Source organism: Triplophysa dalaica, chromosome 14, assembly GCF_015846415.1.
Source record: "Triplophysa dalaica isolate WHDGS20190420 chromosome 14, ASM1584641v1, whole genome shotgun sequence".
In the NCBI taxonomy this organism is placed as follows: Eukaryota; Metazoa; Chordata; class Actinopteri; order Cypriniformes; family Nemacheilidae; genus Triplophysa; species Triplophysa dalaica.
In genome coordinates, this window is record NC_079555.1 from 1,833,920 (window position 1) to 1,861,087 (window position 27,168).

General features: G+C 39.8%; 1 protein-coding gene across 3 annotated transcripts in view; it reads right to left on the reverse strand.

Annotated features, from left to right (window-relative positions):
- fam168a (family with sequence similarity 168 member A) overlaps positions 1–21,436 on the reverse strand; it is a 35,389-nt gene extending 13,953 nt beyond the window's left edge. Inside the window, exons 1-4 of one of the 3 annotated variants that reach the window (XM_056765859.1) lie at positions 21,251–21,436; positions 5,260–5,381; positions 3,317–3,408; positions 581–661 (exon numbers count right to left, since the gene is read on the reverse strand). In XM_056765859.1, the coding sequence (XP_056621837.1) occupies positions 581–661; positions 3,317–3,408; positions 5,260–5,330 (244 nt within the window). In that variant the 5' untranslated portion in view covers positions 5,331–5,381; positions 21,251–21,436. The remainder of the gene's footprint in view (positions 1–580; positions 662–3,316; positions 3,409–5,259; positions 5,382–21,250) is intronic. The other 2 variants (XM_056765860.1, XM_056765861.1) reach the window with 2 other exon arrangements.
- Between the last annotated feature and the right edge of the window lie 5,732 nt (positions 21,437–27,168).

Below are 27,168 nucleotides of genomic sequence, written 5' to 3' on the forward strand. Positions count from 1 at the left end.
CACGCATAACACAAGGTATTTCTCACCCCAAAATGTAAATTCTGTCTTTATTTACTCACCCTCGAGTTGTTACAAATCTGTGTACATTCCGTTTACGTGTTTGTTCAGATGAACACAGAGAAAGATATTTGGAAGAATGCCTCAACTTCTGCAATTTTTCCTTCTATGGTCATCAATGAACTGTTTGGTTGCAAGCATTCTTCCAAATCTCTTTCTATGCATTCATCAGAACAAAGAAATTTAGTTCAATACATGCCATGGAGATTGTGCAGATCTTATATATATAAAGAAGCTAACAACTGCACCTGAAATATGACTCGCTATCATGTTAATGATATTTGATATAAAGGCATTATTTCATCCTTCTGCCATCTGCTCTCGTCCATCAGTAATTATTATATCCACATCGGTTGAAAGGTGTGCCTGCATATGTACACATTTGTGTTATACGTGGTACATTTGTGTGCTTACTGTGAGTTGACCACCAACTTACCTGCTATACAAATAAATGTAATATAATATATATATTTAAACGATTAGATGCAAAGGTGATAGAGGTTCAGAAAGCATGTGTACACACCTTGCGGGTATCCCGGGTTGCCCGTCTGATACAGGTTGGCTGTGTATGCTGGAGCGGTCGTTGGATAACCTCCAGGATAACCTGAAAATATTAAATAAATGAGGTTAGAAACACTATATTTTCAATATGTTAACAAAAATGATGCTCATGTCATCGGCCGAGTCGAGCCGGTCTGGATGCGCTCCAGGGAAATCAACCTTCAAATGCATATCACTCCAGGATAGGAGAAAGAAATGACACGGACCTAGATCTAACACCATTCACTCTCTGTAACCCGTTCCAAACATATGAGAGAGAGAGAGAGAGAGAGACATGAGAGAGATGACAGAGATGAGAGAGATGAGAGAGAGACGTGAGAGAGATGACAGAGATGAGAGAGAGACATGAGAGAGATGAGAGAGACATGAGAGATGAGAGAGACATGAGAGAGATGAGAGAGAGAGAGAGACATGATAGAGATGAGAGAGAGAGAGAGACATGAGAGAGAGAGAGAGAGACATGAGAGAGATGAGAGAGACATGAGAGAGATGAGAGAGAGAGAGAGAGAGAGAGAGAGAGAGAGAGACATGACAGAGAGAGACATGAGAGAGAGAGAGACATGAGAGAGAGACATAAGAGAGAGAGAGAGAGAGACATGAGAGAGATGATAGAGAGAGAGACATGATAGAGAGAGAGAGAGAGAGAGAGATGAGAGAGACATGAGAGAGATGAGAGAGACATGAGAGAGATGAGAGAGAGAGAGAGACATGAGAGAGAGAGAGAGAGAGAGACATGAGAGAGACATGAGAGAGATGAGAGAGAGAGAGAGAGAGACATGACAGAGAGAGACATGAGAGAGAGAGAGACATGAGAGAGATGAGAGAGAGACATAATAGAGAGAGAGAGAGAGACATGAGAGAGATGAGAGAGACATGAGAGAGATGATAGAGAGAGAGACATGATAGAGAGAGAGAGAGAGAGAGAGAGGGAGAGAGAGAGAGGTGAGCTCTTGATTGATCAGCATGTGCACAGATGGTCTCCACTACGACTCGTCTGTCTCAATAAGACTCTGTGAGATGATTGTGAAACCAAGTGCATCTCTCCCTTGCAGAACGGCACGAGCTGTCAGACATGCAGGGCATCATGGGAAGGAACAGATAAGCAACGGAGTCCACACGGCTCAATGCATTTAAACAACACCTCTGATTACAGCCGGACCGACTGAAGCTTGTTCATTTTTCTGCCTGACGGTGTTTTTAAAACACATTTTGTCATCACCTCACGCATGTTGCTTCATAAATTACTTTTGTGCAGATACACATGAACAATGAACGTCTCATAATAACACAACCTGACTTATACGGCAACATCTTCATAAGATATCAATTGTCGAGATAGTAAAAATGACAAGTAAACAAATGTAAAACGCACTGACGTTCCACCAAACCATGACATTTAAACAAATATCAAAAATGCAACGACTTATAAAACATTCCCTTATAAACACAGAACAATATTACTTGTCTTTTAATTCATAGGTCAATTTCTTTTTAAATGTAAATAAATTGTTATATAGTCATCGTTATATTATATAGAATCAACTATTTTTCGTCTGACTGTGTACATTTCTGTACCACCTGCAAATATATCATGAACCACTAGGGGTCTGTGAAAGAGTGCAGCATTCTTTCGGTACACTCTCATCCTCTGTATCCCTCATCGATCTCTCAGTGTAATGACCTGAAAACTCATCCATCCGTTCATCCGTCCTCACAAATTCTTAAAAGACGCTCGTTCCACCTGCATGTGCGCTGACCCACAAAACTTAAAAAAAATAATCTATCCATTAAACCGTTTCCTGTGTTTATGTGTTATGAACCATCATCCTCTCACACCGTCTCTATTTCTGGATGTCTGAATGCTGTCAAGAAATGAACTATTGTTTTCTCCATTAGTAAATATCAGGTCTGTGAACTTAGATGGTCATGTGGTCCGTGATGATCCCCACACATAGAATAAGAGATCTCTTTATATAATCGGCGGCTTCTCCAAGACATCAATGAGATCCCATTGAGAAACCTGTTGGAAAATCTAGCTTTGTTTCGAAATATGAATTTAGTATAGTATACAATAGATTTTGACATACATCTCACATCTCTAGTTTTTCAAAATTGTGGCAAATTGTCAGATTTGCCAAAACAATACAATCCGCTATATCATGTCACACACTCGACATAATCGAAGCTCTGCTATCTACATAATAAGCATATTAAGATCTATACTGTCGTCTTATTGGTCTGTTTTTATTTCACCTAAAAGACGTCAAAACTAAATCAACCACGTGCACCATTACATCTTCTTAGCTGTGAAAGAGAAACCTCATAGCAATGAAATCCTGGGCAATGAGATGAGAGAAACAATAATGAAAGAGACTGAAGGAGAAGGCAGAGACAGAGAGTTGCTGTGTAAACACACTATATTGACAGAGAATCCCTTCAATGAGAGCACATTAAATATGAGCTCCCGGTTGCCATGACAGCAGACAAACACCTGCTGGGGCTGGCGCACACAAACATGGATAACAACACACGTCTGAAATAATGAACATTTACACACAACATGAAATAAATGCGAAGCAGAATGTGACTTGTGAAATACAGAATATTCAGTAAGAACGTTTTTCTCAGATTGTGTAAACGAAGCCTTTTCACGATAAAACTCAGAAAATGACTATGGCACGCTAAAGTCAACACATACCCGTGTATGCCATATTCTTCGGGTTTCCGTACGGGGTTCCCGGTTGCACTGGACTGTACACCGGGTTCATGTTTGAAGAAAGCCTGTTTTTACTGAGAGAGAGAGAGAGACGGAGAGAAAGCAAAAGAGTTATATCACTGATGAAACATCAATCCATAAGTAACCCAAAATAATTCCTCCCGTCCAACACACACGTACACAATACAACACACAAATCCAAACAACATTCTACATAGACTCACAAGGTTATTCTGCTCTAAAAATTAAAACATACAGCAATGAGATTTACAGGTTAATTTCAATATGACATTAAATGTGATCTTCATTATGCATAGTACACTTTTTATTATGCATTATACAATCCTGGAGCACGACATCATATCCTGTTGCTCATGTTTGTTAGATGACATAATCGCCTTGTGACAGGCAGACATTTCACTGGTGCGGATAAAAACATCGCGAGGGCAATGTTGCCATTGCGAGACGGAGATGGAAGGTCACATGACATGTCAGACATCGTAATTGGCCTAAACGAGGCAAGTTTGAATAAGATGACTTTTTCAGTGGCACGTGAAAGGGTTTTAAAACCAGCCTGGCTGTCCTTAACCCGAGTTCAATTGTTTGTTTGAAAGTGAATCTACTCTCACCTGAATAAGGGAATTACATTTGGCAACACATACCATTGAAGCAGTGTGGTTTTAACACCACATAGTAAATTAATTCAGTTGAATAAGAAAAAAAGAACGAGGAGAAATCACATTTGCGTTTAATACTCCAGTTCTATAAATCTTGAGTTTTGAGACATTTTGATATGTTTCAGGCACCCATGGACACTGTCAGCAGGTGTGACATGCGTGTGTGTGTGTGTGTGTGTGTGTGGGAGAGCTGATGTGTCACAGGGAAATGTTCTCGACAGATCGAGCGGATGATGTGATGATTTGTGATCACACACTCACAAACACAAGTGTGCAACATCAAGGTCATGACGTCCTTTTAGTGAAGATCACAGTGATCGAGCATGACACATGTTTGATGGATTAAATTATGTTCTGAATAAAATAAAAACGTACACCAACACACCATTTAAATCGTCTACACATTTTATTAACATGTAGGCTATAGATTTCACTACATATTATACATTATATATTTAACAATTTTGTGAAAATGTTTTTTAATAAAATAACACAGCACTGTTAGATTGTGAAAAATGTGGAAATTTTAAAACTTTGAACGATTAGTTTCATGGTTTTGATTAAAGCCATTTAAAAATAGGCAATATTCTTGCACAAGTTATTTCTTTACTAATGAGCCAAGTTGCTTGGCAACAACCTACAGTAAGATTAATGAAGTATAGCGATTATTAACAAATTAATCTGTTTAAAGGGATAGTTCATTCTTTCATCATTTACCTCGTGTCATTCTTAACCAGTATGCCTTTCTTTCTTTTGCAGAACACAAAAGAAGATATTTTGATGAATGTTGATAAACGAAAAACCAATTAACTTCCAATGTATGAACAACACCCCTGAGACATTTCTCAAAATAGCTTCATTTGTGTTCCACCGAAGAAAGAGTCATAAACAGGTCTTGAATGACATCACTGAATGAAGGCTTTTTGAGCGAACCCTCCTTTTCAAGTCTTTCAACTGTTGCGTTTGTGGATTTTATTAAACTTGCAAAAAGCCTTTTGCCTTCACTAAAGGTCTAAAAATAGCAGTGGGCATGGAAACCTGTGTATCGCTCTGGGACAGAATAGAGTCAAGGTCATACAGATTTAGGAAGTGTGAGGTAAAGATGACATTCTGCTCGTAAGTAGGTCATGACGGCAGTAACACACAACAGGGTCAACACAAGCCACTCACCTGAACCTGACTGACCCGAAACACACACACACAGATACACACACACACATGGTGGAAGGTGGCGGACGCGAGACTGACCTCTTAACGTTCTGACTGCTGTCTGTTGGGTACAGAAAACTGAATTTGTCATTGGGATGCCCGCTTGCCATTCTCAGTGAAGGAAAGGCAAATGAAGGAGGTAGAGGAATGGATATGCAATTCTGAAAATGACAAAAGGAGAAAACAAACAAAAACGAGAGCAGGTCATGATTAAAAGGCAAACCATCAAGCACAGGCACATTAAAGCAAAGCAACATACAGCAAAGCAACACAAAGCGGGGAAAGCAGCAGCCTGAGCGAGAGACAAAGAGAAAGTGGGGGAGAGAGTGAGAGAGAAAGTGAGAGAGAGTGAGGGAGAGAGAGTGCGGGAGAGAGAGAGTGAGGTAGAGAGAGAGTGAGGGAGAGTAAGGGAGAGAGAGAGTGAGGGAGAGAGTGAGAGAGAAAGGGAGAGAGAGAGATAAAGTGAGGGAGTGAGAGAAGGGGAGAGAGAGTGAGGGAGAGAGAGAGATAAAGTGAGGGAGTGAGAGAATGGGAGAGAGTGGGTGAAAGTGAGGGAGAGGGTGAGAGAGAAAGGGAGAGAGAGAGAGTGAGAGAGAGAGTGAGGGAGAGCGTGAGAGAGAAAGGGAGATTGAGAGAGTGAGGGAGATAAAGTGAGGGAGTGAGAGAAGGGGAGAGAGAGAGAGAGTGAGAGTGAGAGAGAAAGTAAGGGGGTGAGAGAGAGTGAGGGTGAGAGAGAGTGAGGGAGAGAGTGAGAGAGAGAAAGGGAGAGTGAGAGAGAGAAAGGGAGAGAAAGTGGGGGAGAGTGAGAGAGAGAAAAAGTGGGGGAGAGAGAGAGTGTGAGTGAGTGAGAGAAAGAAAGAGAGAAAGGGAGAGTGAGAGAGAGAAAGGGAGAGTGAGAGAGAGAAAGGGAGAGTGAGTGAGAGAAAGGGAGAGTGAGAGAGAGAAAGGGAGAGTGAGAGAGAGAAAGGGAGAGAAAGTGGGGGAGAGTGAGAGAGAGAAAAAGTGGGGGAGAGAGAGAGTGTGAGTGAGTGAGAGAAAGAAAGGGAGAGTGAGAGAGAGAAAGGGAGAGTGAGAGAGAGAAAGGGAGAGTGAGAGAGAGAAAGGGAGAGTGAGAGAGAGAGAGAGAGTGTGAGTGAGTGAGAGAAAGGGAGAGTGAGAGAGAGAAAGGGAGAGTGAGAGAGAGAAAGGGAGAGTGAGAAAGGGAGAGTGAGCGATAGAGAGAGAAAGAGAGTGAGAGAAAGGGAGAGAGAGAAAAAGTGGGGGAGAGAGAAAGGGAGAGATTGAGGGAGAGTGAGAGATAGGGAGGGAGGGAGAGAGAGAGAGAGAGAGAGAGAGGGATTGCAAGCGCAAGTGAGCAACACATAAAGTGACAAGCAGAAAAAAAAATCAAAGCTCACACAACTTCACACACTGATGGACAGATCAGCATGGGACTGAATAACAGCGCATCAGGGAAAAGCAGAGCTGGTTTTGAAGAACGTGATTTAAACTGCACGTAAACACTGCAGTCAGATTCACTTCAAGTCACTAGTTGTCAATGTGACACTTTTTTAATGTGACTATGTCTGAAACATGCGCCACGTGGATGCAGACGGGTCTGACACGACGAGAAGTTGAGTAAATGATGAAGTCAGTTCCATCACTTTAAATGATGCAATATACATATCTGTATTATATCAGAATTAGTCATTCAGCCCTTTAAATGACATACCAACATACAATGTTTATAAAAACCAAAAGATTTTTTGTTCTTTCATGTGTTGTGTAATGCTATTTTTGCGTCACATTAATAAGCAGTACAACAGCGCCCTCTAGTGAACTGTATAATGCACAGCCACTAATGTCACTGCATTACACAGTCAACTGCATTATGTGATATAAAGAAGATTTGACTGAATTGTGGATATGTGCGTGTTGTTTTGTCTCTAGCATGGGCGTCTCTCACACAACTCTTATTTTGTAGACAATGAGTCATTAATCTGACGGTCACAGCATCACCTTGAGCTGTGGATGAAGGTGCCCTCTCTCACCAGCACACACATTCTCTCCCTCTCTCCCTCTCCCTCTCCCTCTCTCTCTTTCACTCTCTCCATGTCTCTCTTTCCCTCTTTCTTTCCCTTCCCCCCCCCTCTCTCCCTCTCTCTCTCTCTCTCCCTCTCTCTCTCTCCCTCTCTCTCTCTCTCCCTCTTCCTCTCCCTCCCTCCCTCCTTCCCTCTCTCTCTCTCTTTCACTCTCTCTCTCTCTCCCTCTTCCTCTCCCTCCCTCCTTCCCTCTCTCTCTCTCTTTCACTCTCTCCATGTCTCTCTCCCTCTCCCTCTCCCTCTCTCCATGTCTCTCTTTCCCTCTCTCTCTCTCTCTCTCTCTCTCTCCCCCTCCCTCCCTCCCTCCCTCTCTGTGTACTAATGTCTTCCTCGGTAGGCCAGTATGATTGATGGTGTAATAATGAAGAACTATCCCACTGCCAAACAGATGTAACCGGGAAATCGGCTTAACACGTGTTTTCAGAACACTTTTAGAGATATAAATGAGATTCAGAGAACAGCGTACCGTCTGCGAAAATACATCTCCTGTAACTTCACTCATATGCATGAACGGAAAGGGACATTTTTCACTTATTAATATTTATGATGTTTGAGATTTTTTATGAATACTGTTATTACAAAACATTTAAAGGAAAAGATTTCTTGGGAAGATTTTCAATTGTTTATTTGAATAAAATTATACTTTGTGTATGTATGTCTCTTTTGTTTTTTAATCCTCAAGACCGTTTACTTTACATTTTTCTTTACATGATCTTTACCTTTTTCGAAAGTATCGACACAATAAATAGTTCAGTGGACTCGGACAAGATGATAGTCTTTCTAGATGATGTCTCTTAATAGTTCAAAAAAGAGACACAAAGCCAGCTCGATAGACATTCTGATATAATGTAGACTTGTGTTTGCCGGTCTTAACTGGTTTTGCCGGTCTAAACTCGTTTGCCGGTCTTAACTGGTCTGGTCTCAAAGAGTTTTCTGCAGACTGTGCTGGTAAGACCGGCTGAAACTAGCACAGCCCATCAGGCTGTGTCTCAGCAGGTGACCAATTTGCATTTGTATTCTATGTAGCAAACAAACCGTCATTTTCATACATCACACCCACAAAGCGCAAGACCCCCACTGACACAAAGAGACATTTAAAATGATTAGCAGCGACACACAAGAACATTTTACAGTCCAGCGGTCAGAACGCAGCGAAAACTACCAGATAAAACCCATGAAAGTGTAGTCATTATCCTGTGCGGGTATTATTCACTGCTTCATGGACTCTTGTAGAAGCCGTAGACGCCCATCAGAGGTGGAGAATGAGACACTCGGGTAACTAACCGGCATTATACGGCACCAGGCTGCCCTTCTCACGTCCCTGCGGAGTCGTTCACGAGGGTACAGACGGACGGGAAAATGGCTGACTGCTAAAACACGGCTGCTTTAATGCATTCCAGCACTCGGAGACAGCAATAAAGCGGACAGCTTTAACTGATATTAATGTACGTACATGACAGAGAGAGAGAGAGAGAGAGAGAGAGAGAGAGAGAGAATATTAGAGCGCAAGGGCTTAAAGCATCTCCACATCTGCATTACGACTGGGAAGCAGAAAACGAACAAATGCAAAAAAAAACTGTGAACCGAATGACGTTGGTGAACCAAGAACACCAAAACGTATTCTCGGGCTCTTGGTCACAGCTCCGCCCTCCATGAAAGTCTTTGTTTCACCTTCATGTGATGAATATGACTCTTTCTTCTTTGTAACAGAAAAGAAGATATTTTGAGAAAAGGTTTTGCGTTCATACAACGGAAATGAATGGGGTTCAATGGTGTCATTCTCCAAAATATCTTCTTTCGTGTTCTGTAGAAGAATGAAAGTCATAAAGGGTTGGAATGACACGAGGGCGATTCAGTTTTTTTCTACACGTCACCAAGAAGAACTGGTTTCAAACAGGTGGTCTAGGCACAGTACCCCATCCGCCAATGGTCAGACAATTACACATACATAACAATCTATCTGGGATGCTAAAACCTACACATTTTAAGGTTCATCTGCATTATAATGTGGGAAAAGAAAAACGATTTCAATACACAAACAATCATCTTAAATTTCCTCCATTTACATCCCCCCTCGGTCCTTCTTTCTCTATTTGCACAATCGCTCCCGTCCTCCTATTAACCGAATCAATACCTCCATCCCCCCTCTTCATTCTCTATGAATAACTCTTCCTCTCTCTCTCTCTCTCTCTCTTTATATCCGGGTGAATCAGAACACTGCTGCAGTGCCCTTGAGCTCTCTCTCTCTCTCTCTCTCTCGCTCTCGTCTCGCTCTCTCACGGCCCGGGCAGAGCACACTGCTTGCCAGTTATGTTACAGTTATGTAACTGGCTGGTGAAAGGTGCATTGCATATTGTTCATTATATTCACTCCGCAGTATCAAGATACCGGAAACAATATTAAGCGAATTGCAGATGTACAATAAAACCGAGCACCACAGCACTCATCTCATCAGCCTGTTGAAATCATATTCAGGATAATTTCAATCTCAGATTCGGCATGAGTGAACAGCGTTGGCACAGCTTGCCTTGAAAAAGCTAGAGGAACGTAAATAATAAGTAGAAAACGCATCTCTGTATTCTCTCTCGTGTCATCCAATAACTGCATATGACTCTTAAAGAAGGTCATACAATGAAAGTCAATGAGGTTCAATGTTGACCAATGTTCTTTAAAATATCTTCTGTGTTCGGTCGAAGAAGGTCATATTGATACTTTAATTCATACTTAATGCAAATATAAGTTCTTATTTTATTCTGTTAACGTTTGGTTAAAATGTGACCCAGACATGCGAGGCTGACTGACGAGTCTTTTAAAACAGCAGCTCAGTCGAGTGGAATATTCCTTTGCTGACTGAACCGACAGACACATGACCTCGCTGTGACCCTGTAATGATGTCACTGGACAGACAACTTACCGGCAGTGACCGCTGGAGTCTTTACGGATGAGCTTCCTGTAAAACAGGAAGTACTTTTCCTACAAGCCTCAGCAGACTGCATTCTTTGTCATTATAGTTTCATGCTGTGCCGCACCAGAGAAGTAAAGATGGTGTTGATCTAAGCTCTAACAAAAGCAACTCAATCGCGTGTCCTCCGGAGTCATGATCCTCTATAAACCTCAGCCGGCACAGATTGTGGAGGAGCCAAGGTCACATTCTTTTCAGTTTCTTTCTATTAAAATATGCGGAACCGCATTCAATCCCTGTTGAAGCCTCCCTCCAAAGCTGACAGAGATAACATACATGCTTATTATTTTAAAATGAATTACATATTAACGATAAGCCAGAACAGAGACATATCTTATTTATTTCGCACAAATGTCAAATCAAGGATAAAATATCACGCAAACAGTCCAATCCATTATACTTCTTTAGCTCAAGTCAGGAAAACTTAATTCAGTTTGGTCCAGCTAATGGGAACGTACAATCAAGATCAAGGGCATTCACATATCAAACAGGGTTATTACAGTTAGTTGTTGTAATACATTGCAAATATCACCTAAAAAACTATTTTTAATTAAAATATAATCCATTTAAAATCTGGTCATCTGAAATAGACACACACTTCAAAACGAAGAACTGAGCACCTGAACATGCGAGTTTAAAGTCTTAAGACAGCGTCATGTGGTCCGGCCTAGAGTCAAACATATCTCGCACAAACACTGAATTAATTATGACCCCTGAAACCAATGCAGAACAGACACCAGCCCGAGGAACTGACTATCAGTCAAGTGTATATAACACAGAGATTTGTGTAACTCCTCTGAGGAGTCTTACATGATCTTATGGCAGTCTAAACTGTTCTTAAAGATGAGCCATTTAATTTGATCAAATATATAAAAGAGAGATACAGCTGTACGATTATTTCTGGAAAAAGACGAGCTGGTGGAGGCATGCAGGGGGACGGAACTACAGCGCGAGCACACAACACATCATCGCATTAATCACTTTGTGTTGTTTACATTATGCACGTACGGACCGATTGCCAACAAAACTCAGACATATTACTTAGTTTGACTTACCGCGTGCAGTTTATGTCCGGCATCTTTTAGCGCTAGGAACGCGCCATCAATCAGTTTCAAATGATCTCCAAATCCAGCGTTATAACCACTGTTTATATAACATTCATCACTGAAATGCAGTGAACAAACAAACACAGCTAAACCTGCGTCAGCTTAGTGCCAAGTCTACTTTTGTTACTGACAAGTTAAAGAGTTCTTCAAATGCATTTGTGTTATGCAAACGAGAAATGTATAAAATTTTAAAATTACATTGAGAGACTCAAACTATAGAGAACGGAACATCACAGCCTTTGGAAGCTGGCGGTACACAGACAATACGGGCACCCTAGCAACACCCAGGCAACCACCCACAATCATTGCAGCCAATGTAGTGAGAGTTGCCCGTGCAAACATTTCCCACAATTCTTAGTTCTTACTGCATCTCACCATTTGTTTTGATTGGACAAGGGAGTGAGTTTCAAGGCAGGAACCACTGCAGATAGACACAGACGAGGTGAAATGACATCACAGCGACTCAGTGTGGGATGAGAGTGGGGTGGCGGAAGAGTGTTCCTCATGGCGGGGCGACAGGAAAAGAGGTTTTTCCGCCTCCATCACTCTGATCCGACAGCCGCAGTGCAGACGCGCGCGCATGCACATGCACACACACACACACACACACATGCGCACACAGGATGAGGGGAGATGAAACACACAAGGATGTCTGAATTATTTAGATAATAAGGGCTTAAAGAGCTACTGTGAACAGATCAGTCACTATCTCTCTCTGTGTGTCTGTGTGTGTGTGTGTGTGTCAGCGGGCATGCTGTGGGGACAAAACACTCACTACTGTCAGGTCCAGCTGTGTGCGTTGTGCAAACAGTAGGAGAAAGACAAGCTAACCTGTACTGCAGCACACAATCACACACAGGCATCAGCTGCTGAAACACAAACACATACAAGCAAAATTCACATGCACACTGACTCAAACAGATACGCCTGTAGCTAGCGTTACATCATCGACTTCACTCACAGTCTGATATAGAAACCAACAGCAATATCTAGAGATCAAGATGGACGATGACCAATAGATCTCTGATGGCCGTTATTATTTTTATTAACACTTGCTTTTACACACCCGAACACAGAATCGGTGTAAAATGACTTTCAATTAATTCAGTATTGCTTTCTACTCTACAGGCCCGTGAATGTGCTGTATACATGTGCCGTACCAATGCCTGTGAGTCATCGACCGTCTCGTGTTTAACAAAGCCCGTCTCATTTCACAGAGCTGACGGGGTCGTGCTGCCCGCAGAAGCATCGTAAATTCACAGCAGTAATGCAGAGCGCTGCATCCCCCCACATCATCTCTCTCATCCGTCTCTCTCACAACCTCTGTTATGAGATCAGTACAAGCGCAGACCAGCTGATATGGGGTAATATTTACAGTTACATAGACAGAGATTTGCGAAGATTTATTGTGTACTTTTTTCTAAATACTTTATTGACAATATGAATGGAAAATATTTGTCGTGCTAACAGAGCACGCATAAATTGAAAGAGAGAGAGAAACACTGAAAGAGGGAGCGAGACTAATCAGACAGATGAAGAGAAAGACATTCATCCGTCAGTGCCAAACCACGTGTGATTTCTGTCTTATAATTTGAGGGAGGATACAATTCAACGGCTGAGATCATAAGTGGGGTCATTTAACACTAGCATAGATGTTCACGCACACTGACGCACAATTAATAACTGCATTCCAACACCGGTTTTCTATTTCAGGAAAATCGACTAAAATTAATCTTGATGTCTGGACCAATGCGACTTAAAATGAGGTTGTTTTTAAATAACCTACAACATCATACCTAAAAATTATATATATAATATAATTTAACAGTTATAATATAATTGAGTCCAATATAATTGAAGTTTTTAAATAAAAACATGAAACAGCATCACTTTTCTCTACAGCGTTGCCAAGTCAGCGAATTTCCTGCAGGATCTGGTACCTCAAACTGTACATGTGTCAATGACGTATAAGGTCAATATTAAAACAATATAAAATAATAATATCGATTGCAGTTGTTCGAACGTTAAGATTGTTGCGAACACATCAATGCAGGTTCAAATGGTGAATTAAGTGATTTTAGTGTTTTTCATCTATGGGAATTGTCATGTGATTATCTTTAAATGAATTAATTGACTTGACATGTTTTAAAATATTTTTCAAAATATTTATTATTTAAAGTGTTCAGTAAAAATAATTTTGGCTAGTAATCATCTCATATTTTTGTTCTATAATTTTGTTTTACTAAATTAACGAAATGAACAAACTTATTTTTCCTGAAAATTGCACACGACTGATTTAAATGTTTTAAAAATGCCATTCACTTAAGCATATTGTATCAGAGATTCATGTTTCGGCCACAAAAACTCAGTATATTTTATTTCTCATTTAATACAACTGTTGATATTATCGGTCGCACCATACGAAAAGTGGTCGTTATACATCATTGACCGACTTACGTCTGCGGTTAAAAGGTGAAAGAAATTTGTTCATCAGCTCTCAATGTTAAGGAAATATAATTTGTATTTATGGAAACACACTCTGCTCGGAGTTTGATTGCTAGTTTTAAAAACAAAGATCTGGCAACCCTGTTTCTCTGAAACGGCACACAGAGACGCTCATTGTTAGTCAATCACAGTAAATGAGCTTTTTGTTTGTTTGTTCAAACTGTGGATCAAATCAAAATGATTTTCTGTGGTAATGGACAGCAGATGTTGGTGACAGAGCTCACTGAACCCAGAACTTCGGATCGGGACAAGAGAAAGTTCAGACCAGCTTACAGGTGCAAGGAGGAACGTCTTCACCTGAGCCATTCACAAACCTGAGGGAAAATCCAGCAGGGTCAAATCTCACACACAGAGAAAGAGAGCGCGGGAGACTCCATAAAACACTTAAGAAGCTTAATTAGCCATTGAAAAACACGAGGAACACAATAGACCCCTTCCCTTCCAGAAGCTCCCTAACGGATATGAATGAGAACAGGGCATCGGGGGAGTGACTCATCTAAAAAAATGCCATTGTTTTAACTGTCCCGCAAGAGCTGGTCTTCTCCGCTTCTAAAAAGGTCCATTCTGCCTCAAATCCTGCCTTTCATAGAGGACCCACCTCCATTTTGTATAGACCATTATCCAGCAAACAATTGTCTGAAAACGAACATGGTGTGTTGAGATGCCCCTGTCAGTGTTCATGCCCCGGGTTGTCTTTATTGGCTCCATTTACCCTCACCGTGAAAGTAACGACAGCCCCGCAAGAGCCGCATTTTCGTGATAAAAGGAGGGAAGAATGTTCTTGTATGAATCAACGGGTATGTCTGGAATGGACTACCATGGTACTCGATTTCTAATGAACGCCTGAAATAGCCGAATGACCGAATGCACTTGCCAAAATGTCCAGTGTACAACCAGGGCTCTCCAGATTGTGCCAAAGCATTTTTTAGATTGTTCAGCATCTCACACTGGTGGTGATTGCTTTGCGTACTTTTGGCTCTACGTACGGCACACGAATACATACATCCTTTATTTTCACACACACACACACACACACACACACACACACGCATGCACACAGAGAGTCAGTCGCATCTAAATCCACATTTACCAAAATGTGTTTGTTCAGCAGGATTCTGTGCAAATTATGACAATGGAGAGAAGCCAGAGGCTGGCAGAGACCGTACTGCACACTCATGCACGCACTTACACGAACACAGAATGCGGCTGCGACACTCTTTATTTTTTTATTTAGTTCATTTTAAGTTCTGTTCATTCTGTCCGATGTTCAAAACCTCCCACTGTGTGGGTGTGTGGACATATCAAAAGAACGCACACATAACTCTGTAAATGCTTTTTTGGCTCCATGGGATTTGTTCACTAGTTTTATTGTCTTGCAATTGAAAAATAAATCTGTTCAGATATAACTAAACAAGAGGCACGATTGAACATACCAAACAACACACAAACATGTTAAAGGAATAGTTTTCAGAAACCACAATTCTGTCATGGATCACTCACTCTCTTTGTTCGAAACCGGTGTAAATTTCTTTGTTTGGTTGAACGCAGAGAAAGATATTTGGAAAAATGCTCGTCACCAAACAGTTCTTGGACCCCCAAAATGACAACGGTAGTCAAAAGTGCCCCAAAACTGTTTGCTGTACTACATTCTTCAAAATATCCCCTTTCCCATTTTTCTAATATGGTAGTCAATGGATATCTTCGCGCTCATCAGAACAAAGAAATTCATCTAGATTTGAAACAACTCGAAGGCGAGTCATTGATGACAGAATTCTTGTTTTTTGGGTGATCTATGCCTTTAAATGCCACTTTGTGGTGCCAAACAGAAAACCATGTATAAAAACCCGGGGATGTTTTATGCTTTCCGGTATTTTTATTCCACATAATAGCATCCATTTTTAAACATAAATACAGTGTGATTATCTGCATCTATAGTTTTAAATATAAAATGTCTCTTACTACAATCCCCCCCCAGTGAATCATCCACCACTGCATGAAACTATTTTTAATTTATAAAACCTCATAACTAGCATAATGCTCAGAAGAACCGAGAGCACAGTCAATCATTGAGAACCTTTATACATCCTCAGAAACATTTAGCCAAAACAAGAACCCTGTAAGGAAATGAAGGCGTTTCAAAGAAACATTGAATAAAATAAATCTTTCTCATTTCATTTTGTGTGAAGATATTTTGATGAATGCTCGATAACAAACAACATTGTCCCCCATTGACTTCCATTGTAGGGACACGAAACGCTTCCAAATATCTTCTTTTGTGTTTCTCAGAAGAAAGAATCATATTTATATTTTAAACAAATGACGCAAGATGAAGACAACATTCTCATTTTTGGGTTAACTCTCTATTTAAGGTCTACGATCTGTGGTTTACCGTAACTAAGTTTAAGCAGCTTTTCAAAGCAACCAGAGACGCTCTCACAGTATGAGGCTCCTCTGTTTACTGTTTGCGCAGGAGTCGAATCGTAGACATTTTAATATGTGCGGTGTGACAGAAGCAGTAGGGGTTTCATTTTTCCCACAGAGAAACGCTGCGATTTCAGCGTACGCCCACAGAAAATCCCAAAATACGCCCATCCAGATCCGTCCCAGCTCACACACCGCCAAGATGATGGTTAGCAGACGTTTGTTCGTCCAAACTCACACAGAGTGTGTTATACACATCACAGACAATTCACAACCTGCTAAACAAACTCACTACCACAAACCCGAGGAGAATAACAACATGAACACAGACCTGGTAATGCCACGTCACCAAATTCTGATCTCATTTCTCATTCATTCGTACAATTATTAAGGGTGTAACGCACTTTAAGTCAAAGACATATTCAGTTTTCTAAATCTTGAATTAAAGAACACATCTGTTTCATTGTGAAAGTAACATCAAAGCAAGAGACATAAGGCGTTAAGTCTCACTTATACAAGTTCTGCTTTCACTTGAAGGGAATTATTCTCTAAGATCTTTTGATCTGATTTGGAAATCCTCAAGACACATTAATGTGCAAAAAACTATCAAAAACACATTTTGTTGATTTATGCAGATTCTCTATAATGGTTTTTATTCTGTACAAACTGTATATCCTATTACCTAGCTCCTTTGGAGACAAATTTTAACTTTTTACAATTTAATATGATGTTAAATCCTCATCTGGCCAATCACAAAAAGTCAATAATTACTAGTATTGCTGTATTTGTTAACTAGGACCACACACATCATTGTAATGAATGAAAATAATTAAGTTATTTATAAAAAAACTGATTGTCCAATTTACATCGGATTATACTAGGCAAATTGTTTCTAAGTATGTGCAATCCCTGGGATCAAACCCATGACCTTGGCGTTGCTAGCGCCATGCTCCAACTACTGAGCTATCCTTATTTACTTTATTAAAACTTAAACAACTAAACTTTTCACCTAAATGATCTACCTCACAAAACACAGATCAGCTTTAAGATGTAACCACCGCAGGAAATCACCAAACACACGTTTAAAGGAGTCATATGAATCGGCTAAAACGAAGATTATGGTATGTTTAAGATGTAAAACAATGTGTATACACGATTTAAGGTTCAAAAACACTGTATTTTCCACATACCCTGCATGTTTTATCTCTTCTTGGCCCCGCCTCTCTGAAACTTGCAGATTTTTTACGAAGCTTAGCTCATTGCTCTGAAAAGCAAAGTGTTCTATGATAGGCCGAATACTGCAAGCGTGTGACAGAAATGTAACGTCTCTTACCATATTTGGAACATCAGGTTCCAAAGCAACTGTACGGACAGGCAAACCACATTACTTGCGTATACATTTGGCCGGTCTCAGTCAAATCAGACCACCAACTGAGATAGATTTGTGTGGGTGTAGTTACACAAGGAGTTTCATGCAGGTCTGGGTGAGCATTCGATATTAGATAGAATGCATCTTTTGTTCCCACACTCTCATTTGTGCAATTTTACATGTCCAATACATGCATGGGCAACCTATAACACACCAAATACACAGAAAAACATGTTTCAGCCCCTTTAAGTCTACATTTATAATGTTATATCATACACGAGGATACATCAACACCCTGAACCAGCTTTTCACTATCCCTAATGGGATTCCCCTGTAGCCAGGATCCGAGTCTTCTGTGCTCGTGTGTTTATCAGTGGAAACCAACATCCCCTCAGGGTGTGTGTGTGTCAGCAGTCAGGAGGAACAATCTGCGCTCTTTATGCACTATTACAGTGAACGCGTAAACTAACAGAGCCGAGAGGTGCCATCTATTTTAATCCTTTCATTTCAGTCTGCAGAAGGTTAATCAAAAACAGCCACCTAGAGTCCACCTCAGATGGTCCCACACAAACAATGAAACGGGAAAAAATTATTCTCAAGAAGCATGCATTAACAGAATTAACTCAATAATTTCAACTCTTTTGACTTTTTCTCAACTCATAAAATATCACCCGTCCGGTAACTGAGATCTGATGAATCACAGATTCTGGAAGTCATGGGTGGAAAAAGCGTCACTTCTTAGGATCTTTCTAAAAATGACAAACGACGTGATGCTAGTAGACACAATAGTAGGCCGACCAAGTTTGTCTGGTTGGCACATGGCTGCCAGATACACAAAAGCGAGTTCACACTTGCATCTATTTTTCTTAAGAACACAAAAACAACAATGGTAACTACCATTTTACATTTGCGAAACAAATTATGTGTCTATTGATTGCATTTTTACAGTCTGTCAGTCAACGTGATCACTTAGGAAAGTAAAATGTCCTCTCGACAAACCAAACCTTTTTCATTTACGCAGCACAAGCGATGCAGGATGTGTAACGGGCCAAAGTTAAAGCGGATGTTACACACACAGTTTCTGCAAATCTCATATTAATCTTAAGTACCTTTAGAGTAGAACTGCATGCTTCTTATCTTCGAAGACTCTTAAGTTTAAACAAATTTATAAAAGACAGATAGAGCTGTACGATTATTTTCGAAAACAGTCCACCTCCTGATTCCTGAAAGCGCAGAGGACGTAACTTAAGCACGAGAACACAATACATCATCGCATCATCCCTGCATAAATGTTGATTCAATAGAACTTTGTGTTGTGTACCCTATGAACGTATGAACGATTGCCAACAAAACGCAGTCGTTTTACACAGTTTCACTTGCACGTGCGGTTCATGACCGGCATCTTTTTGCGCTTGGGCCACTCCATCTATCAGTTTCAAACGATCTCCAAATCCAGCGTTAAATCCACCGTATATATAACATCCATCACTGAAATGCACCGCTGAACTTCGCGAACGAAGGCGCACATTAATGGTCGGTTCTTATCTCTCTCTCTCTCGCGGGTTGACGCATGGGCGTGCTTTTCGGGGAGACTTGTCCAATAAAGGACAAAAAAAAGTTGTTACAAAACAGATTTCACGTTCGGAAAAAAAATTGCTACACGAACGCTGTGGGAGTGTCTCGAGCACAGAAATACTACATCAAACCTCCAACTCGTTTTTTGACAAGTTGCCCATGTCGAGCAGGAGATGCCAGCATGTTTAACTTTGTAAACGAGTCAGAATGCATGAAACACTGCGGCACCCCCCTTTAATACTAAATATAATAATAATAGTAAACTAAATAAATGCTAAAAGACACTTTAATTGCTCCACAAACACTAATAAAAACATTGTTTGCTCCATTTACATATGGAGTCAATGAGATGTCAGTGTTAAAAGAACACTTTCATTCTTACATTCCACCAGAACACCTGCTTACTTAAGCACGCGTGAAGAAATCCTTGAATCAAGACAAAACCCAAACGCTTCAGAGAATTAAAACCCAACACATGAGCAGCAAAATCCATAAACCCTTCATTCATACTGAGGTGAGGAGCTCTTCTGTGCAAATTAAATTTGGAGCTGATAATGCACCTATCAATGACTGACAACAAACGCTCTCCGAGCTCAGTCAGTGTAACGTCAGGGACATCAATCACAAGAGCTATCACAAGAGCTATCGACGCTTTTATTGCTGGAATGGACATCAAATAATGAGGAAGAAGAACGCGTTCATTGGAGCATCACAGTCAAGTAGATTTTAATCAACGTCAGCACCTGCTTAAAAGCTCTTCACGTTTCTGTTGGGTCGCACTTTACATTACACAAGCCTTTTGGGATTTTGTCAATGGATAATATCTTTAAAATCATGCAAATATATTAACTTGCATGTTTTTCAAATATAATATTACGAAAACACGAGTTTCAATAATGATATCACATAAAACATTTGCTTTTATATATTTTGGCAAGCCCTTGCATCCAAAGCGACTCACCGTAAATTTCCTGGGCATGAAACCCATGACCTCTGCACAGCTTACACAATGCACTATCAATAGGGCTATATAATAATAATAATAATACTAAAAATACACTTAAGAACCAAGCAACATCAATAAACTATAAAACAAATTTGTAATTGTTTTGAGGTGCTGCCTGTTGATACGTTTGGTTGCATTTATTAAAACAAAATGTTATAAACATGCAATGTAAGTATAATAGATACTGTAATGTAAAGTGCTATCCTTTGACCCCCTTTGTTGTATCTGCACCTGATCGATGCAAAGCAGTTTTGTATACCCCTTCTTACCCACAAACATCTGATATTATTTTCATAAACAAACTTAAAAATGATGATGACAGACAAAGGTATTTTAACATGCTGACAGCAGTTTACTAGGGTAAAATGTGCTACGCGCTTCCTTTGTATCAATCGTTCAAGGACTACAATGACCAAACTGATGCTTTATAGTCTTTGTCAATTGAACTGCAAACGTCTCCCATGTGCAATGCAACAAAAAAGGGAGAAAGAGAGTAACATTAACATTGGCGCGATACGTTGTTACACGATCAACAAAAGAACTCGATTGCGTCATTCTCGCGGTTACATTGTTGCACACGGACGCGTTTGATTCTTTCATCGCGCTTGATGTTTTCTCCTGACGGCGTTTAGGATCTGAGGGTTTAAAGGCCTCAAACTCCTCCAGACACCATTTTGAGTCTCTCTCTCTGTTGTCTCAGCTCTATGGAATGCACGAACGCATGACAAGGGAACGGAGAAAGTCCGCGTGAAAAATCTGCTTCGTTCACGCGTTCGTCCCGAAAAGCGCGTTCATCTATCGATCGCACGACTCGAATCCGAAGGGGAAAAAAACGCGTTTCTTTTCTCGTAAGTCACCACAAAATGCCATCAGAGAGCGCTTCGCCATCCCTTGCATTGCCGAGAGAAAGGCATTGCTGGTGTTTGATGGTGGTGAAGCCTCGAGTGGTGTTTTTGGAGAGCGATCTGGGCTCTACATATGTGAACTCGTTCCAATCCAACTTACCGGAGCGCGATGGTTCGGATGGGTCACTCTGGTCCAGTCTATGATCCCGATTACGCGCGATCTTCCCGGGCTGGCAAGGGTTAGTCTATTCTCCTCCGTTTCCTCCGGTTGATTTTTCAGGCTGTATGGAAGCACGTAGAGCAGTGGGGGATGGGGGATGCCAGAAGAGAAGAGAGAAGGGAGGGTGGGGGAGACAGAGGGGCAGTACATGGAAACACAAGGGGAGGACCTCTGATTCTGACGCAGAACGAACAGAACACACCAGTTATTCAGAACATCGGCCATTCGGCACATGCATGCGCAAAATTGGTCAGAAACACACAAAAACATAAACGCACGAGTGAGGGATTATTAATATTATGGCGCATGAACATTATGTGCAGTGAAACGAATGGAGTCAAAGATCAAGTCATCCACATGCGCCACTTTTAGTGCCTGAGATCAGCAGTTTTTTCTGGGCATTGATTTTTGTCCAAAAAATGCCGATGTTTTGACCTTTTGTGGTCATGGGTCTGTATATACATTTGATGCACAAGAGATAGTCTGAATGTCAGATGTGACAAACACAAAGCACAGTGTACTAAACCAAAAACAAGCATCAAAAAAACTACCGTGGTATTTTGTTTTTTTGTGTGCAATATATTTTATAGCTGCATATTATCCTATTTTTTGTTTTTAACCACTCATAATGTTATAAATGCTATAATATAAAGCATACTACGTCATTTGGTTACAGTGTAATTGTATCATTGCAATAAAATGGTTTACAGAAATAAAACCATGGCTTGAGTTTGCGCGCCCTCTAGTGTCTGAAATGCGCTTCTACATAAAGGCGAGATGGAATATGTTTCACACACATGGCAAACTGAATCATGAAATATGTCAACTACCCTCATATTTTTTGTGGGCGTAGTAAGAATAATATATTTATTTAATTTCTGTAGCGTTTTGAAATTATTGCACTGGTGTACATTGACCAAAACTAACTGAACAAAAATGTGTAATCGGACAGTAAATTGTGGTATTGTGATGCACAAAAATGTATATTAGCGATGCTGACTGTAAACATATTGGTCTGTACAATTGTAATCGGTTTCTAAATATGTGTCTGTATGATTGTAATAGGTTTCTAAATAAAAACATGACTAAACTGATAACAAATACTCTTGAAGTAATAGATAACGTTCTACGCCTCACATAACTGTCCTCACGTTACCTTAATTAATTTAATTTCGGTGTCTTATACGGCCATTTTCGCAGTAGACGTGATTTGGCACAACTTGCATGTTCTAATAACGGCACGAAATTCGGACTAAATCGGTTTTTTAAGTTGAATGTTTTAATGGAAAACTTATGAAATTCTGAGAAAAGCGATGTTGCGTTCAACACCATGCGGCTGCGCAGGCCGATTCGACTTCGACGTAGTATGACAACAAAATACCGCGAGACCACATCTAGTGTTCAGTAAAGTGCAGCTCTCTAATTATTCTCGCGATAGTTGTCGCTCGCTTTGTCGGTATGTCATTCGCCAAACAATCGTCAAATCTAATGTAATTTTTTTCAATCAACACATTCGAACATTTAAACTAGATGCAAAATAATTCACTCTAATGTAAAACACATTTAGCAAAGAACAGATTTGTATACAACACATTTATATCGATTTTTGTTATACTCCGTGATTTTTGTTGTAGATGCCCTAACAACACCACATAATTGCCATAATAAAGTAGTATTCAAGAAAAAAAAAACATGAAATTATCATAGTACTTTTGACTTACATCTAGTCATAGTCTTCATTTGACTGTCAATGTACGAAAAAAGTTGTTTTTGGTAGGTGTAATTTCCTCATGTGAAATATTCAGACTTCCTCCGAGACAATCCTCCTGGCTATTGCGTACATACACCACTAGAGGGGGGTGATGCTCTATTATTTTACTCTACTATTTTCTCACACTTGGCTTATAAACTCTTTCTAAAGATTCAAATAATCACAACAAACATTATGGAGAATTTATTGAGCATTTAATGAAATCAATGAAATATTGAGTTTTATTGCAATGAAATATGATTGTCTGGATGGTTTTTATTAAATTCATTTCAAATAATGTTTTTAAGCACTTCTGATGTTCTTAAAGTATGTCAACCAGGAGTCCCTCTGCTTTATATACTCATATGGATTATAACATGTAAAAAATGTACTTTATACAATTTTCACTGTGATAACCATAAAACCATTAACAAAAAAAAAGATAAAGCCAGATCGAGGTGGTAATGGGTCCTAAATGGTTTCCAGCTGGTTGAAGCTGTTTCAGGTGGTTAGCTGCCACAGAACCAGTTGGTGGGCCTGAGGTTGACCAATTTCGTTAAATCTGGCAGACCTGAGGCTGGTGAGGAAACCTTTTAGAAGCAGGGTAATGAACGAAGAGCTAATTAAAAGAGAATCAATTATGTTTGAATGATTTATCCGCTACCTCTTCTCTCCCTGACAGACAGAAAGAAAAGTTTCTGGGCATAGAAGTTTATAAAGTATCTAATGAGGTGTGGGAAATCAGAGACGACAAGGTGCCAAAAGCCTCTTTACTCATCACTGTTACATGCATGATGCTCAGCAGAACCGCAGCAGGTGCACGGGACCGGAGGAAAGTGCACCGAGGTGCAAATCAGAAGTGTTGATGCATTGGTACATTCAGCACCTCTTAAGTTACTAAGACTTATTACTCAAATGTATGCAGAAGTTTCATGGCTCTCAGAAACAGACTGTCAATTAAAAAGCTTGTGAAGATGCAAAAATATCCAGCTGTTTTTAAAGTCATATCTAGTTCTAACACAAATATCTTTGTGTCATCTATATTCAAATTTATTTAAAGTTTCTTGGTACAAAAACAGTTATTACTTAGTTTATCTTGACTTAAAATGAATTATGTTTGTTGTTGTGCCTCTAAACCATTGTTTAATCAAATACAGTTCCCTTCAGGGTTTGACCCTACAACCTTTTAGTTAACCTCTAAACCACACCAGATTAACATCATTGTTTAGACCTTGTGCACGCAGGGATTCACAGCGACCGCTGCTTGACTTGGTTAGGGACCAAAGTTAAATTTAACTTCTTGATGTGTAGGTGAACTTCTTAAGTTATTCTCATAAACATTATCCAGGACATCTCATTCTTGCTCCTCTACACGTCTGTCGGGTTCCAGCTTTAGTTATTCCAGACTGTTTGATCTTTTTTGTTTGTAATTCTGAGTGAAAAAAATCGGGGACAGACTTGCGTGTTTCTCTTTGTTGTCTTTTTCAGGTCCCAAAGAGATACTTTCAATGAAGATCCTGAGGGTTGAGCGTGATGTTCGGAGGCCTCACGAGACTTCACAATCTTCTATAAAGTCTCACGGCAAGCCCAGGCCGCCTTGATACAGCAGCTGTCGAACAGCGTTGAGTTAAAACGAGACAGACAGACGGCAAGAGAACGACAGATTCGAGACGTACGTTTGGCAGGAACAAGGACAGCACACGACAGCCATCAAGAAGACAAGAGGAGGTTTCAGAGAGAGTCTTGTCAGAAAACAGGTGAGTCATCTGTCTGTTGTCAGAGACGTGCTCACTGTTGGAAATTGCCCCGTAGAGAGGTAAGTGTGGTCAATGACTGTCTGGATAATTATTCTGCCAAGGACAAGCAAACATCTTCCATCTCAAGGGTTTACATCATTTAAAATATTCTAATGCCTAGAGGCAACAACCACAACTCACCAAAGAAGTAAAGTTTGATGTCTTTTTATTACTTTGCGGTGCATGCATATAACTTTGTTCAATTTGACTTTTGAACTTTGAAATGGAAAATGTTTACAATAGAAGTTAATTGTGTCAGCGTAAACTCATATGAAGAGCTGGGTAGATTATTTATGAGATTAAGTTACAAAATTGATAATAAAGATAACCCATTTTTGGTAACGTAATCTGACTACTTTTGGATTACATTTGGATTACTTTTGATTTTAATCTTAATTGATGTTACATATATTGAAGCAGGATAATTTTGTACTATTTTGACAGAAAAAAATCCATTCTTCATCACCAACAAGAGCCTCAACATCTTTTTAAAGTACAGTACTTACAAAATACTAACACTGTTAGTGTTTGCTGAATAGTTTCTCTTTAAAAATGAAAGGGATTTCTTCTCAAGGTCTCGTGAAATCAGCATGATGGAGTTTGATTGTGAAGTTAGTATTGACGATGCCCTGCCACTTTTAAATCATATTGTAATTCATAAAAAAGACATAAAGTTACACTAATTTAAGATGCTGTTTCAAAATGCATCTATTTTGTGATTTTCATTTAAATAAAATACTATTTTTTCATATATTTCATCATTGAGGATTACTTAAAAATTGTGTAAAAACATTGTTCTCGTGAACCCAATCTTGAGTCTCGTCTCTCTTGAGATAAGTGTCTCGTCACACCCTTACTGTCTATACATCCATCCATCAAAAGCTAAGTGGGGCTTCATTTTGCATCTCTGTGCGATTCCAAACCCCTCCCCTCTCTGCCCGAAAAGCTCAAAGAATTACAAACATAAATAAATGGTATGTCTTTTATTAAAATATTTGAAAAAAAAATAGAAATAAAAAATGTACGGAAAATCACCGAACTGTAAACAACTCACTGCCATTCTGTGAAGAATATGTAATCATGTAATTTATGAAAAAGTAACTGTAGTCTGTAATCCAGATAACATGTAATCTGTTACTTCCCAGCTCTGCTCATATGTTGGGTAAATCACTTCTGTTATGTTTTATCTAAACTGATAAAGTTGCTTAAATCTTTGTGGTGCTGAGATTGTGCCACCGATGTGACATCTCTATAATAAAGAGTTTTAGTTTTTAATCCAATTCTACACATTAAGTTCTTTAAACAGGGCTTTAATATATTAAATACATTACTGTGATGCCCATGTGGACAACAAGAGCTTAAGGACCGGCTTGCATCTTTCCTGTTATATCCCATCCTGTCTTCTCTCTAACAACCTCTGTGAATAAAGGTTGTGTAAAGGCTTTCGTTTAAAAACAACCTTTCAGTCAATCAGACATGAAAAGAAACATTTAAAGCTATTGCACTTTTTATAAACCCGACACAAGTCCGTCTCGGTTTGTCTAATCAAACACAGATCATTCCAAGTAAATGAACTCCTAGAACTCCATCTGTGATCTCTCTCATTACTGTGCCACAGTGACATCTGGAGGCGCGAGTGTCTCCTAACACCATCAGTGTAAAGAGAAAGAGTCAATGAGTTCTTCCAGTTTGGCTTCATTTAAGTCGAAATAAAAAGCGCACTGATTGATATTACTGGATTTCTGAAGGTGGATCTGTCCGTCAATTAACAGCCTATTATGCTCACTGCCTGTCTGCGTGTTTTTAATTGCACCTCATCAGCACGACTGAGCATCAAAGAGACACGAAAAAATTTAAGGGTAAAGGTTTGCACAAAATGTATGATTACTTCATCCTGTGAAACCAGGTTGTATGGAAACACAAATTATGATGAGATTGTGTTATAAATCAGCACTGTTGTTAAATGGGGACATTCCATAGACTTCCATTGATTTCATATAAGGCTAATGATATATTATATCCCCTATCTCAACACCTAAACCTAATAATCACACAAACCTTTCTGCATTTTTCAATTTTAAACAAATAAATAAAATATCATTCTGTATGATTTATAAGTTGCTTTGGTTCATGGGGAGCTACAAAATGTCCCCTTAAGTCAAAATCTACTGGTATTACTATCTTTGTGGGGACATTAGGCTGCCGCACAGTGATGAATAACAGGACGCACACACACACACACACACACACACACATCTGAGCTTAGTTTGATGTGACTTTGAAGCAAAGCTCAGTGGAGATGTCGTCCCTTG